The 14,644-nt window shown below is 44.0% G+C and overlaps 2 protein-coding genes across 7 annotated transcripts in view; one reads left to right on the plus strand and one right to left on the minus strand.

The window, feature by feature from the left end:
* Positions 1 to 2,968, plus strand: part of LUC7L2 (LUC7 like 2, pre-mRNA splicing factor) — a 29,156-nt gene extending 26,188 nt beyond the window's left edge. For all 6 annotated transcript variants that reach the window (XM_053943282.1, XM_053943283.1, XM_053943286.1 and 3 more), the window contains one exon: positions 2,045 to 2,968. In XM_053943282.1, coding sequence (XP_053799257.1) covers positions 2,045 to 2,237 — 193 coding nt within the window. In that variant the 3' untranslated portion in view covers positions 2,238 to 2,968. The remainder of the gene's footprint in view (positions 1 to 2,044) is intronic.
* Positions 2,969 to 8,252: 5,284 nt separating this feature from the next.
* Positions 8,253 to 11,722, minus strand: LOC128788707 (cytoglobin-1-like). Its single transcript, XM_053943927.1, has 3 exons — positions 11,628 to 11,722; positions 9,606 to 9,837; positions 8,253 to 8,434 (listed from the first exon to the last, which is right to left on the minus strand). Exons 1-3 carry the CDS (start codon positions 11,720 to 11,722, stop codon positions 8,306 to 8,308), a joined length of 456 nt encoding a protein of 151 aa, XP_053799902.1. The 3' UTR covers positions 8,253 to 8,305.
* Positions 11,723 to 14,644: the final 2,922 nt, after the last annotated feature.

Genomic DNA, 14,644 nt, shown 5'->3' on the forward strand with positions numbered 1-14,644 from the left:
CCCAGCCTGGTAGAAATGTCTCTTTTTCTCTCTGACTGAACTGAGAATACCCATATTAATAAATGGCTTTTCCCAACACACAGTGAGAATTTTCACACTAAATTAAGTTTGTGCTTCCCACTTAATAATTTCAACACATTTTGAGTCTGTCTCAGATTTCAGTTACAACTTCAGCATATTTAGGATTTGGCACACCAGACTGCTTTATTCTCTATTTTTTTGTATAACAACAACAGGGTTATATATTATTTCTGTTTTGGATGAGTGCTACGGAGTATTAGTGTCAAGTTGATACTAGTTTCATGCAGCATAGAAAGTGAAACAGCTGATTTTCATTTGAACCCAGGGATATCAGCAGTCATCTTACTGTCAATGCATTCAGGTTTTCCCTTGGGCTCTTGTTCTCAACACCAGAGCCCATCTGTTGTGAACTGCACCAGATAAAAGTAAGTTTAGGTATGCCTGAAAGTAAACTTCTTGCACTGCATCTGAAGATAGTGCTTTGCAAGGATCTCTCATGGGAAGATTACTGCAGGGGGCAGTCTGGGGCTGTTGCTTTTGAATAGTTCAGTTTCTGTCTGTTCCTGAGCATTGTTTACATGAATGAGGAGAGCATAACTTAAAAGAGTTGGGAGTGCACAATGAGGCATTTGGTAGGGAGGTCTGCTCATAAACAGGATTCCTATCTTGTATAGGTTACCCACTGTGGCATACTTCGAGAGCAGTACAGTGAAAGGGTGCCCAGTCTTAAAACCCTGAGACTGTTGACCTACAAGAAGATAAAAGGTCAGGTTTTGAAGTGGCCACACATGCAGGGCTTATAGTTCAAATTATTCCAGGAGTTAAATCATAGTTACTTCTGCAGGGGACTTGGGCACAAGGTATTTGATGAACAGTTTTACTAGCTCCAGGATGAAGCTCTTATTTGGCGTGTAGGTTCTCTTCTTCTGTGGCGTGTAGTTTGTGGAATAGGGTAATGCCTGTGGATCCCAGTGTTCTTTCAAGTACTAAGTCTTGCAAAACACTACATTGTAAGGAAAGTAATCTTTTCAGATGAGCAACTAATGTGAGAGGTCACTTCTTTGTAAGCTTGCAAAAGGAAATTAGTAGAGGAGCATTTTGCAGACCTTAGTTTTGAAGCTTGGGAGGTTAAGTGACAGTAACTTTCTGTAAGTGGAGAGAGTACAGTCTCATGATCCAGAGTACCAGATTTTTCAACTAGGAAATGATGGGTGAGCTGTTAAATTTTTTTTTGTAAAAATCTGTATTAGAACATTTTGTGATTGCAGTACATGGTAAAATACAGATGGAATGTTTTTCAAAAAGAAACCTAAGTGCATCTGTAAGGGAATATAGAGGAAGGTGTCTAATCCATTTTTCTTCCATACAGGTAGCTAATTTAGTTTAAAACTACCTAGTTTGTTTAACAAAATAGGTCTTTTCTGCCTCCATCATAAAGGTTTTGAAAATGCCTATTTATCAGAGTAAAATATCTAAAAAGAGTAGTACCCCAACCTTTCCAAGTCACACAAGGGTTAATTCTTATAACAAAGTACGGTTGTAGAACAGATTCCAGATTTGGTTTGTATTTGTCATATAGAGCCTCCCTTCCAGAATTATGAAAGTTAATTTCCCATTACTTTTAAGCAAACTCCTGTTTTTAAATTTGTTTTTTAAGTTTGTAATTTATAGGCTGAGAAAGGCTAGACACTGATCTTAAACTAGAGACTGCAGATGAGAAATTTCTGCTCAATTCCAGTTAATGTCAACTTGGAGGTGGAGGCTGAAAGTAAGAGATGTACTGAAGCACTTTGAACTTAATCTGGGCTCTGTAATAAATATAGATGAAATCCTACCGCAAAGTACTTGTCTTTTGAAGTAGGAAAGGGAAAAGGGTAGAATGATTTGGTGTCTTCTCATACACTTCTGTTTATATAAATCTAAAGCTGGGTTGGAAAAAGAAGGAAAATATAAAATCTAAGTGCTGTTTGATAGATACCAATTCATGTTGAACTTGAATTCTTAAATGCACTGCACTTTCCAGATCCTCTAAAGAAAGATCTTCCAGAGACAAAGAGCGTTCAAGAGATCGCGATAGAACATCCCGTGACAAAGACAGAAGCTCGAGGGAGAGGTCGCCGCGGGATTTCAAAGACAAGAAACGTTCGTACGAAAGTGCTAACGGCCGATCGGAAGAGCCAAGGAGCTCAGAGGAGCGCGAAGCAGGGGAAATATAACTGGCTGTATATTCACCTGATCTCTAGCTTCCTATGGAGTTGCATACTTTGGTTTAGTTTACAGTTGTTCAAAGGGACACCAGTGAGCAGTTCCAACACTGATACAATTAGGGTAGATGTACAGTATATAAAAGTGGTTATAACAAAATCAGAATTAAACCCCATGAATTAATGGTGCCTAAAGCTGGGTCCTGGACTTCCACCAAGTTGTAAAACTTTCCTGAAAGATTTCTCTTTATTCAGGACAACAGTTTTATGTACCAAGATGCAGATCTCAATGTTTTTAATCTCCTTTCCAATACAAGTTAATGAACAAATTATATTGTACTACTTGCCTTGGGTGCTTTTGAACCTTTATAAATTCTCCAATTCTGCTCCAGTCAAAACAGCAGCATTGAAAGGTTGTATTTGGGGGGATTTTTTTGTTCGTTTGTTTTTTTTGTAAGAGGGTGGGTGGATGGATATTAACTTTTACTCTTAAGATTACGTTCCCAGTGTTGGGTTTTATTTTTGTTTGGGATCCTAGGAGTTGATTACAGTGGGAGCATTTAGACAGGAACATGTGCTGGAGAAAGCGGAAATGTCTTTTTACAGTGCCTATTTAGACTTGGAAGTTGAACAGCTGTTGCATTACATCTTTTTTATTTCTACTTAAATTTTGAAATCAAAGCCAGTCCCATATCTGTACCATTTGATTGGTATGTGTTCAATATATTTGTTTTTTTCCAGAAGGACTCTTTCTGCTTTTTCTTGTGGAGTACATCTTTAATTGTATTAAAACAAACAAAACAAACCAGCAACAACAAACAAAAATTAAGAACAAAAGAAATAAAAAAAATTAAAAAGAAACCATATTGTCCAATAACTTAACAAGGATATACTGGTCTGTTAAGGTGGTTAACTAGCAGTTCAGTATTTTAAAAAATATCTGATTATTAGAGTTTTTAACATACAGACGTGTGCTAGGAGAAGCAGTCATTCTGCTTACAATGTGATTATTCTAAAATCTTCAAAAGCAGAAACATGTGGAGTCAGAATCATCAGACAGTTTGGGTTGGAAGGGACCTTAAAGATCATCCGGTTCCAGCCCCCTTACTGTGGTCAGGGACACCTTTCTCTAGTCCAGGTTGCTCAGAGCCCCATTCAGCCTGGCTTTGAACAGTTTCAAGGGTGGGGCATCCACAGTTTCTGGGGGCAACCCCTTACCACCCTCACTGCAAAGAATTGATTCCTAATATCCAGTCTAAATCTACCCTCTTTCAATTTAAAGCCATTCCCCCTTGTCCTGACACTACATGCCCTTGTAAAAAGTCCTTCTCCACTTGTAGGCTCCCTTTAAGTACTAGAACATGCTATAAGATCTCTCCAGAGCCTTTTCTTCAGGCTGAACAACCTGAACTGTCAGCCTTCCCTCATAGGAGAAGTTCTTAATCCCTCTGATGATCTTTGTGGCCTCCTGTGGGCCCACTCCAACAGGTCCATGTCCATCCTGTGTTGAGGATCCCAGAGCTGGATGCAGCATTGCAGGTGGGGTCGGTGGGGGTCCCACCAGAGCAAAGCAGAATCCCTTCTCTCACCCTGTTGTCCACACTGTTTTGGGTGTAGTCCAGGGCACGTTTGCCTTTCTGGGCTGCGAGTGCACATTGCTGGGTCATGTCCACCCCCTCATTCGTCCCCAAGTCCTTCTCAGCAGGGCTGCTCTCCATCTGTTCATCCTTCAGCCTGGATCTGTGCTTGGGATTCCCTGACCCAGGTGTATCACGTTGCACTTTGCCTCGTTGAACCTCTTGAGCTTCACAGAGACCCACCCCTCAAGCCTGTTGAGGTCCCTGTGGATGGTATCCCTTTCCTCCAGTGCATTGACTGCACCAACTTGCTGAGGGTGCCCTTGATCCGAAGGGATTGCTGTCCATTCTGTTGGATTGAAAGTGCTTTCAGGTATTTAAACTACTCAGATATGCCCTACTCCCACACAGAAGAATTTAGATATTGGTAAATTTTCCTCCTTGTGATCACACTACTGAGTTATATAATAGTGATGCTTAAGAGCAGTGTTTGCAATGATTTGTTGGCATTTCCAGCAGGTTCTGCAGCCTCTGTCTCTCTAGTGCAAGTGCCTATGAAGGCCTGCTAATAACATTGTTGTGTAATACCATTCACTCTGTGCATTTGTACTCTGTGTCGTTTCTGTAGCATCTTCTGTATGGTCAGAGCACATGGGTGATAATTCTAACTCTGAAGATAATTTAGCAGTGTATTGGCTGGCAGTGAAAGCTGTAACAGGACCTTTACACCTCTGCAAGGACTTGGATCCAGCATTGCACATTCCACTTTGAATTCACATAATTTTAAGCTGCCAAAGTGATGATGACTAACTACTTAACCCTTTTTAATTTATTTATCCATTTGAATTCTGATCATGAGTTTCCTTCCTGGGACAGTTTCTTGATTTCATTTCTGGATGGTCCAGGTGGTTGATGAATGGAAGTTACCAGTGTTTGTCCATCTGCTACAGCCAGAGTGTAAGTGCTTGAAAACATCTATCATCACATAGTTGTTAATGGACTTCTAGTGGTGTGACAAAAGGTGACCGGTCATTTCTAGATATATCTTACATAGCACAAGTGCCAGTGATTCCTTTGGAATTCCTTTCTGGAATGATATTCCAGAAATACTGAGGACCTATCTCCCTCTGCAGCCAGCAACTAGAAATTTTGTATTGTATAAAGGGGGAGGAAGGGAGGGTGGGTAAAATTTACATACTGTGACAAAACAGTGCCTAGACTCCACACTAGCAAATTCTGGATGATATGCCATCCATTTTAGAAATGGCTTTTCAATTTAATTACAAAGGGGGATTGGGTTTGGGGCTTTCCTTATGTAGAGGAAGTACTACACTAAATGTTAAACAAGAAGGTATCTCTGATTCTCTCATAAAATAATCTGAATTACTTGTGGAAATACAGGACTGAAGTGCAGTTGGGAAGAAAAAATTAGGATGACTGATGAAACACGCTTAGGATGCAAAAGTCTGGCCCAGTGCCACCGCAGCCTGTGTGTTGCTTTTCCCACTGCAACAGGAGGAACCACACAGTAAAATGGTGACATTTGCAAGCAGAGGTGCTTGGCCTAGTGCCACTCTATCTCATTATACAACATGAAACTTGCCAGTGGAGCTGCCACAGGAGGCTGTTCCTCTGTCCCCTTGTTGAATCAGCTGTTGAATCTGGGAGTTACCATCCTGTTACTTCAATGATAGCCCTGCCCTGAAGTCCCTCTCTCTCCAGCCTGTCTTGCACCACCCATCCCCAAGGGCAATGGGAGAAAATTGGTAAACCAGCTCTCTAAGCCAATGCAAAGTGATGATTGAGCAAATGTTAGATAGCCTTGAAGCTGGGATTATCTGCGTAGCTGAAGAGGGAATGGTAGCAAGATTTCAGACTCCTGGGGCCAGTACAGGCAGCCAAGGGCATAGGCTTGGCTACATCCAAGCAGATGGGTTTAGCTGTAGGGACACGGAAGATGGGGGTTGCAGTCAGCATTAAACTAAGTATAAATGCAGACTGAGCCATGCTTCAGAGGCAATTGCAGTGTGCAGAGTGTTGTGTAGAGGTGTGCAGCACCTAATAACCCCTCCAGTTTACTGTTTTCTGTCCCATATTTCACATGTCACCTTCCTCAGTATCATTTTCCTTTATTCCAAGGCAGTAGAAATACATTCTTCTGATGTAGGGGCTTATAAAAATGTTAATGCACTCTTCATCCAGTCCTGCATGATGGTTCTTGCTCTTTGTTTTTTTGCTTTGACACTTTTTTCCACTTGCTTAATAAATTCTTGCACTGTTACTACTTATGTAATTATTTATTCTTTTCAGTAAGACCTGACATCTGTCTTTCCCTGCAGTTTGCAAAACTGGTAAGCAGCAGACTGCTGGGCAGGAGTTGTATCAGCAGCTAGAAATGCAAGGAAAGAGGAAGAAATGTTTGCTTCTAGCCCTGACTCTCCCTGCTTTCCCCTCTGTGGGTATATAATGGAGTCGGCAGGCAATTAGTCTCTCAGGACTTACCTCTCCTGGCTCTGGCTTTTCACTTCCTGTTGCTGGGGAAACTGCAGTCCCAAATCCCTTCCCTTAGGCTCAGTGGTGCTGCCAGAGCACTGCAGGCAAGCAGAGTTCTAGGAGATGCACCATCAGAAAGGCAGGATTAACTAGCAGCAAAGCAGGGCTGGACACCAGCAAGGTTACAAAGGGCCTGAGAGCAGCAGGAGCTGCTGTGGCTGTACAGTCCTTTCCCAGGCTGAAATTATCTGACAAGTGCTGACTGTGTTAAAGTATTGATGGTGATGCTCAGTTAAGTGCACAAGGGCTAGAAATCGTTCCAGCTGCTGGCTTAGAGAGGCTGCAAAGAAGGCACTTTTACAGCACTGGCCCTCAGGCACCTTCAGCCCAGCTCGAGCCTCTGTCTCCATCTCTGGAAGGTGGTAAGTGGGTGGGGACTTTGCTTTGGAACCACTGTAATTTTTCTAATTGCTGCCTTCAAATCTTCTGAAGCTCAAATTGGTTTGCAGCAGAGCAATGGAAGTAAAGTACTGCACCACCTCTTTTCAGAGCTTTACCTACTTGTACTCCTTCAGAGGGATTTGAGACTATAAATATTATTTTACACATCTTGTTCTTGTTTTACAGTCCTTGGCAATGCTGTGCAATATGCTTCCCTTTCTCCCCAAGCTGAACAGAAAACTGAAGCAAATAAAGCAGCCTCTGCCCCATCTTCCCCTCTGGCTAGAGTTCCTCTTCTGGACTTACTGGAATTTAGCATCCTTTGCCAAATGCAGTGGGTGAGGAAAACTACATGCTGAAAGAAGGAAAACTCTGCATTTGTACTTGTTTACAAAACTGTTGCATCATGGTTAAGTGAAAACCATGAGCAGCCTGGCTGCCACAAGTGTGATGAGTGCCTGGGTGGGAGCTTGAGCTGGTTTTGGAAATCCCCCAGTACCACCAGTAAATGTGCACTGTAACCAGCTGCCACTGCTGCACATCACCTTTTCTGTGAATCAAATGAGAGGGCACATCTACTTTCTCTGTGTTTATTGCATTACACTGAAGCAAAACAGCATGTGGTTATTTGCACTTATTAGCTGATTATTTCACCAAGTCTAAGGAATACAAACAAAAGCAATTAAATAGTTCAGGACCCAGTTAGCACTGAAGGGAGGCTCAGGCTGTTTGACTGGACAGGACGAGTCCCATGCCAGGCTGAGCCCCCTGTGCTGCCCACGCAGCAAGGCAGCACTCTCCATCAGCTGGGTGCATTTTGAATGCACATGAGCCAGTGAGCTCTACTCTTGCTTCATGTGGGAACTCAACCCAAGTAACTTCCTGGGAGTAACACAGTGAAATCCACACCCTGGAGATGTTCATCCCTGCCCACGGGGGTCCAATGGTGACCACACTCAGTGTTGTCATCCCTTGTGCTGAGAGCTGCTCTGAGAAACCAAGGTTGGGTGACTCTTCTGGCTCATGCAAGATGGGATTTTCCTCATGTCTCTCCCAGATGCTGGTCATTCCCATACCCCACTTCCCCCTTGTTTAAGTTCAAACACAAAACAATACTCAGGCCTCTTAAGCAATGACCTCTACCAAGATTCTGGAGATGCTTCAAAATGGTCTCCTTCCTGTCATTCATGAGGATGGAGAGGTGGTAGGTGAGCCAAAGAGCTGCTGGTGCTGCTGGCAGCAGCAAGTCTTTCTTTTAGGAATAGAAAGCTTAAAGTCACCATCTTAAAATGTAGTCTTCAAGGACGGTGGCCAGAGGAACCCACCTGAAACACTGAAGCTGCAAAGCATCTCAGGATTTGTTGGTTGACTTTGATGTATCTGCAGGTTTTGTTTAGCTGTAGAAACTCAGTTTGCTAAGGAAATTATTGACATTGATATCTATATTGTATAAGCCTTTTTTCTTGCCATTTTACTTCTAAATTTTAATTTTTCCAGCTGTGGCTGGAGGCCCAAAAGCAGCAAATCAGTGCTGGAAAGTTCTTTGAAAAGCCTGGAGGGTGCACATTCTCACCAACCCTCCTCTTTGTAGATATTGTTCAGGTGGGTACAGATTTCATTGGTCACCTTCTCAAAGGAAGCTTTGCAGTCTCCACCAAATTTCTCCTCCATCAGTTGTAAGATAATGTCACAGATAATCTAAACAAGGAGAAGGGAAGAAACAACCATTTTTCTCCATATTAGAGGCATAAGAACTTACATATCTTTAGTTGGGATTCTTGGAGGGCAGAAAGGGGTACAAGAACAATTCACAGCACATGACCTGCAGAGCTTGTAACAGAGCATGGAAAATAAGCTGCATTATAGAATTCACAAAAAAACTGCTGCTGGTGTTTTAAACTACCCTAGTTAATGTTGACTGCACCTATCACTTAAGGATGGCTGCATAGGACTGATGTGCTTTGTCCATCCACTGCAATCCTTCTCCAGGCAGGGAAGTGTCCCAAATATTTAGAGGCCATGATGAGCCCTTTGTTGGACACCTATGGAATACATGGCTTAGGGGGTAAGTTTTTCCCTGATCTTTCCTGCTCATTAGCTATCCAGCACTCTGTAGCAGAGTTCTTGCAGTCAGGTAGCTGGTATAGTTTGAAATGCCACTCCTTTCCTGTGCAGCATTTATTGTTTTGTGTGCATTTTTATCCTGAAAAAGTATTTTCAGCCAGAAATCATCCCTTATTTTCCCACTCACTGAAAATTGGGCCCACTGCTTTTGAAATCACCGTCATTTGGAAATAATCTTTGCCAGCAGGTGCCTCTTTTTGCTGTGTGAAGCAGACAAAATAGTTATAAATGCACTCTGCTAGTGACCTTAGGTGGATCTCAGCAAGTAATATGATCCTGTATTTATTATTTGAGTTTGTTTAATTATGACAATGCTGTTGTCACTGTTGTTCAATAACAGCTGGTTTAGTTGTCCTGGAAAAGCTCAATTCCTGTTACAAGATAAAAAATACATCGGGGACAGAAGTCCAATGTTAAACTAGTTTTCTGTATCTTGTTATTAAACGGCAGGTGTGGGAATGCTATTGCACTGAGAAAACCCTCTACAGCTCATGGGCAGCTGTGCAGCTCCCACCACATCACCTGCCTGCACCACATCAGCTGTACAGCCGTCTTCCACTGATGCCAGATCTCTCACTCCTGCCATCTTCCACCACCAACCATCTCACCTTCCACCACCTCCATTCTCTGAGGCATATATATGTATTCCTACATACAAAGCCTATGTTCCTCAGTTCTCCCCCTCAAAGGAGAAAACATGCCCCCCTCACAATTACACACTTTGGGAAGAGGGCTGCTCACTCACCCTAAAGTTTTTGGGGTCAATCTTCAGCTGGGTGGCATGTTTCTTGCCAAGTGGGGTCACTATCCCAAGAAAAGCCTCAGAGTTGTCCAGGTGTTGCACCATGTCGTTGATGGCACTGAAAACCTTCTTGCCATGGCCCCTGACTTGATCTGACTGTTTCATCTCTTCAGCAGAGTCCATGCCTTTGAAATGTGTGAAGTAGGACTTGGTGTCTGGGTGCTCGGTAAACATCCTGTTGAGGAATGAGAGACGTCCTGACTTGTGGACCAAGGTATCAGTGCAGACACAGCCACACATTCCAGGCCTTGCCTTCCACATTTACGTCCCTTTCCCCCTTCTCTTTATTAGAACAGATACTTCTGCATTCCTTGTTTCTCCTCTGCCTTTTGCACCTGTGCATAACTCCCATGCACATAGCAGCCAGTCCTCTCTCCCCTGCCTCTCCCCAGGGCATTTACTTTGCTCATTCCACCTTAAAACCTCCCCAGGGCATTTACTTTGCTCATTTCACCTTAAAACCTCCCCAGGGCATTTACTTTGCTCATTTCACCTTAAAATGAACTTATTCCACTCCTTATAAAGATAATATTTTCTCAGTGTTACTTTCACAAAGAAGTGAGAGCACTTCACATGGGGTGACTGTGACAGTTTAATATTCCCAAAGATGTTCTGGACAGCAGATATGACCACTATGATACTGGTGGGTGTTTTCATAGAGAAGCCCTACTATTGGTTTTGTTAATTAACCCCTTCCTGTAGTCCACTGCAAAGCTTTCTTACTGCCTGTGATGGGATTGTTGTTTGAGTATGGGGTACTGCTGATTCCATTTATTCAAAAGTAACACAATTCAGTGTGTTTGAAATTATCTTGGATCAATTACAGTCATCTTGGTCAAACTCCTTTAAAAAAAGCAGTTTACTCCTTTGGGTAAACGGGTTATCCACCTGAAATATCCATAGCAAATTCCACATTGCATTTCACAGAATCACAAAATGGTTTGCTTTCCTGATGTTCAAAGGAACCTGCTGTGTTTCAGTTTGGGCCCATTGACTCTGGTCCTGTCTCGTGGCACCACTGAGACGAGCCTGGCTCTGCCTTCTTTGCACTCTCCCTTCAGGTTTTTATGTACACATTGACAAGATTCCCCTGAGCTTTCTTTTCTCCAGGCTGAACAGTCAGAGATTTCTCTGCCTTTCTTTATGGGAGAGATACTACGGTCCCTTCATCATCTTCCTGGCCCTTTGTTGGACTCTTTCCATAATGGCCATGTCTCTCATCCTGGGAAGCCCCAAACTCTCTATAGGCAGGTCTGGGGCTGTAGGACACTAAAGCAAAACCTTCTAGAGTAAATTACCCCAGGGAGGCAAGCTACTGGATGCTACTAACATTTTATGGCTACATTTCTGACCCTAACTCTGCACAGATTGTGTCGCCTGCAGAAGGAAAGAGCAGCATGTAAGGCTTCATGAGGGTAATCCAGGCACAAGATGTGATATACAAGAAAGCTGGAGGGAGGGGTAAATACCTGATAACTAGAAATAGTATTTGAACTGATCCATGCTTATGGAGGTGATGCAAGTCCCAGATGAATATGTGAAAGGTGAACAAAAGAGAGGGAAACAGGATGGAAACTAAGAGAAGAAAGTCCACAGAAAGGGTATAATACAGTGGAACAGATGGACTGAGGCTGAAGGAGAATCAGAAGTGAAATACTGAGTTTAAAAAAAGCATTAAAAGAGTTTAGAGGTAAAGAGGAAGAGGGAAATAACACCCACGTTTTGTTCCCATTCTCTTTCATGCCACACTTTCTTTTCCTTACCTTACATGGGTGAAGATATTGTTCTTGTCTCTTCTTTTCCACCCCCTTACCCCTTTCTTTTTATTTTTCCTTGTGTGGATTGCTCCTCTTCCCAGCAAGGGCTGTATGAAAAACATCATGGCATGCTCCTAGGCAGTAACTCCATCCTTGCTCTCTCTCCTTCACCCCTCTGGGGCAGCAGTTGGATGGGTTCTTTCCTTACCTGACCAGCACAGCTGTCCCATTGTCCTCAGAATCCACATATATCTTCTCCCAGGCACCACGGGCACTTTGCACCTCTGCTTCAGAAAGTGACATGGTGGAGGAGATGTTGGCAACAGAGGGTGCAGCAGGAGGGAGAAGGACAGAGAGGTCCTGGCAGGGTCTTTCTGCTCCAGTTCTCTCCTCAGGGCTCTCTAAATACTGCCCTGGGGATTTAAGAGATCTTGAAGGGTCTCTTTGTCTCTGTTACCCTCAGTAACATTTCTGCAGGTTTTAGAGCTACCTAATCACTTTTAATCAGGAAAGAAACCAACCACATGAGGAGGAGGACTAACCCTGTAGTCATAGGTCAGGGGCCAAAGCAAAGGTCTCACTGTCTGAGAAGGAAAAAAGGCAGTTTTCAGTGGGGAAAAAAAAGATCAGTTCTCTTCCCCTCTCACCCCTGCCAAAGCCAGTGCTTGGCTCCTTTTCCTGAAGGCGATCCTTGCCTGAGCACTAATTTTCCTGGTTTTCTCCCAAGAGTGCTGCTGTGCTGAGGGCACTGTGATGCCCTGCCCACCCCTCTCCCTGGCACTCTTTGGTCTTTCAGTCAAAGATCCTGTTTCTAGCTCCAGCAATTCTCTCCAGTCCTGCCTTCATGCCACAGTCTCTGCTTTCCCCACAGCTCTCTGGTTTAACAGGGACTCACCCCACAGCTGCTCCCAGCCTTGGTCCCATAAGGGTAGGAGGCTTCGCCAGCCCAAAATGACAGCGTTGCAGGGATGGTGATGGCAGCGTGGCATAGCATCCTTGGCCATAGTGCCCTGCAACACCACTTCATTTTAGCACTGGAGGTAAAGGGTGCAGCACAGCCAGGGCAGAAGAACAGGCATTTCACTTTCCTAACCCTCTTGGCTTGCAGCTGGGATCTCTGTCCTATCTCTGAGCTCTGACTGCCAGGGAGAGAGATAAAGTGTGGAAGAAGGGCCAGGGTGGAGCTGCAGACAGCACGTCTGGACTTGTTATAGTCACGGTCACTTGGAACTGGAGGCAAAAAGTTTTCATGGATTATCCACGCAATGCCTGGGCTTAACCTCTGGCAGGAATGTTCTGGTTAAGTCTAGGGCACCCACGCAAAATAAGGGCTAAGGGGCTTGAGAAACTGCTGCTGGATGCTGAGGGCAGACAAAACCTCATATTGTTTGTGATGGTTTAGAGGAGAGAAGGAACAGGTGTGAGGGGAAAATATGCAGCATGTCAAGAAAAACCAGCCTGATACCCCAGGGCAGAAGGAAAGTGCTGGCTGCAAACTCACAGAGACTTACTGGTCTTGGTGGGGTTGTGTCCCACTGCTGCTGAGGGAGGCCTCAAATGACTTCACTGAAATCTGTCCCCTCTTGCCTCCCTCTCCCATTTTACCTCACAGCAAACAAAGAGCAGTCTGATAGAAAGCTGCAAAGCAGTTGTGGGTTCCTCATCCCTGAAAGAGTTCAAGGCCAGGCTAGATGGGGCTTTGAGCTACTTGGTCTAGTGGAAGGTGTCCCTGCCCATGGCAGAGGGGTTGGAACTAGATGATCTTTCAAGTCCCTTCCAATCCAAAACATTCTATGATTCCCTAGTAGACTTCTTCTCTGCTCTCCCCCATTCTCCTCTGGGACACTGCAGTATGAACATGCTCCATCCCTTGATATATAGTCAGACATCCTGTCATGGACCAAAAAATACCTCATTTGAGTTGAGAAATTTCAATCCAATTACTTTATTGCCACATAACAAACCAGCCAACCAACACTTAGATGCCTCACTTCCCCTGTCCTGTTTCCCCACCCCATGCTGCAGGTTACAACCAAACCTTTTGGTGAGACCATAGGTGGTGCAGGAGCTGGGGTTGGTGTGTGGGAGTCCCTTGCTCTTGCTGCTCCTTGTGTCCTACTCAACTGCTCCAGCATGGGCTCTTCCACTGGTTATCATCCTGTTGGATACTGTACCTGCCCTGAACTTGTCTCTCCTTTTCAGTGTTCCCTGCCCTTTCTTAAACATGTTTCCATGGAGGCACACTGATCTTACTTGGTTGGCCCAGTTCTGGGGCGCAGTGTAACAATTTTGTCTGCAACCAAGCCAGGTGTCAGCAGCACAGGGCAATCCCTGACCAGACAAAACAATGACATCTTCCCTCAAGCACATCACCATGCTCTCTCTGTGACACGCTTTTCTATTCTTCCATCCTCTGGTGCTACTTTTACTGTTTTGGAAAATTATCTTCTATTTTCCCCCTGCATGATTTGCCAAGTCCTTGTAAAATGAACACAATAATCCCTCCTAAAGTTTTGGCATCTCTAACAAGGCTATATTTATGGTACATCTCAGCAATCTCTAGTAATTGAAACAACAAAGCTCCAGAAACCCATTTATTTTGGCCTGGAAATGGAAAAGCTATGAAAAATGTGCTGTTTAATCATGAAGTCATTGCTGACACCTCCCCACATGTGGGCAAGAGGATGACTGCTTGGTTTATTTCTTTTTCCTCTCCCATGGTTTGTTTTGTTTATTATGCCAAAGGAAGTGAATCCTCTCAAGCATAATTTCTATTGCATGAAGAATACATATTTTCTAACAGCAGAGTCCTTTTTACAAAAAGGTAACCAAAAAAGAATCATACAGAAAGAGGAGATTGGTCACTCATGCTTGTGCAATGTAGCAGTCAGAGGCCCTGCAAGGCCTCCATGGCGGTCACTAGCCTAAGAAATGCAGAGTCATGATGAGTGGAACAGAGCTGCCCCTCTTCTGACCCAGACCCCTGTTATCTCTCTGTAAGGCTATAACAGGTTGCATGCTCCTCGACCTCAGCCATAGGACAAATCCTGATCCCTCAACAGCCTATACAAACCCATACCATTGCCCAGTTCAGCGGAAGAGCTGTCACTGGAACCCTTTGCAGAAGCTGCCAATGAAGACATCTCCACAGAACTCCACACAGCCTTCACCTCTCTCCTTCCCTGCGTCTGCTGAGGCACTTTGCGAGCACAGAGCTGAAATCAC

Source organism: Vidua chalybeata, chromosome 5 (assembly GCF_026979565.1).
Source record: "Vidua chalybeata isolate OUT-0048 chromosome 5, bVidCha1 merged haplotype, whole genome shotgun sequence".
In the NCBI taxonomy this organism is placed as follows: Eukaryota; Metazoa; Chordata; class Aves; order Passeriformes; family Viduidae; genus Vidua; species Vidua chalybeata.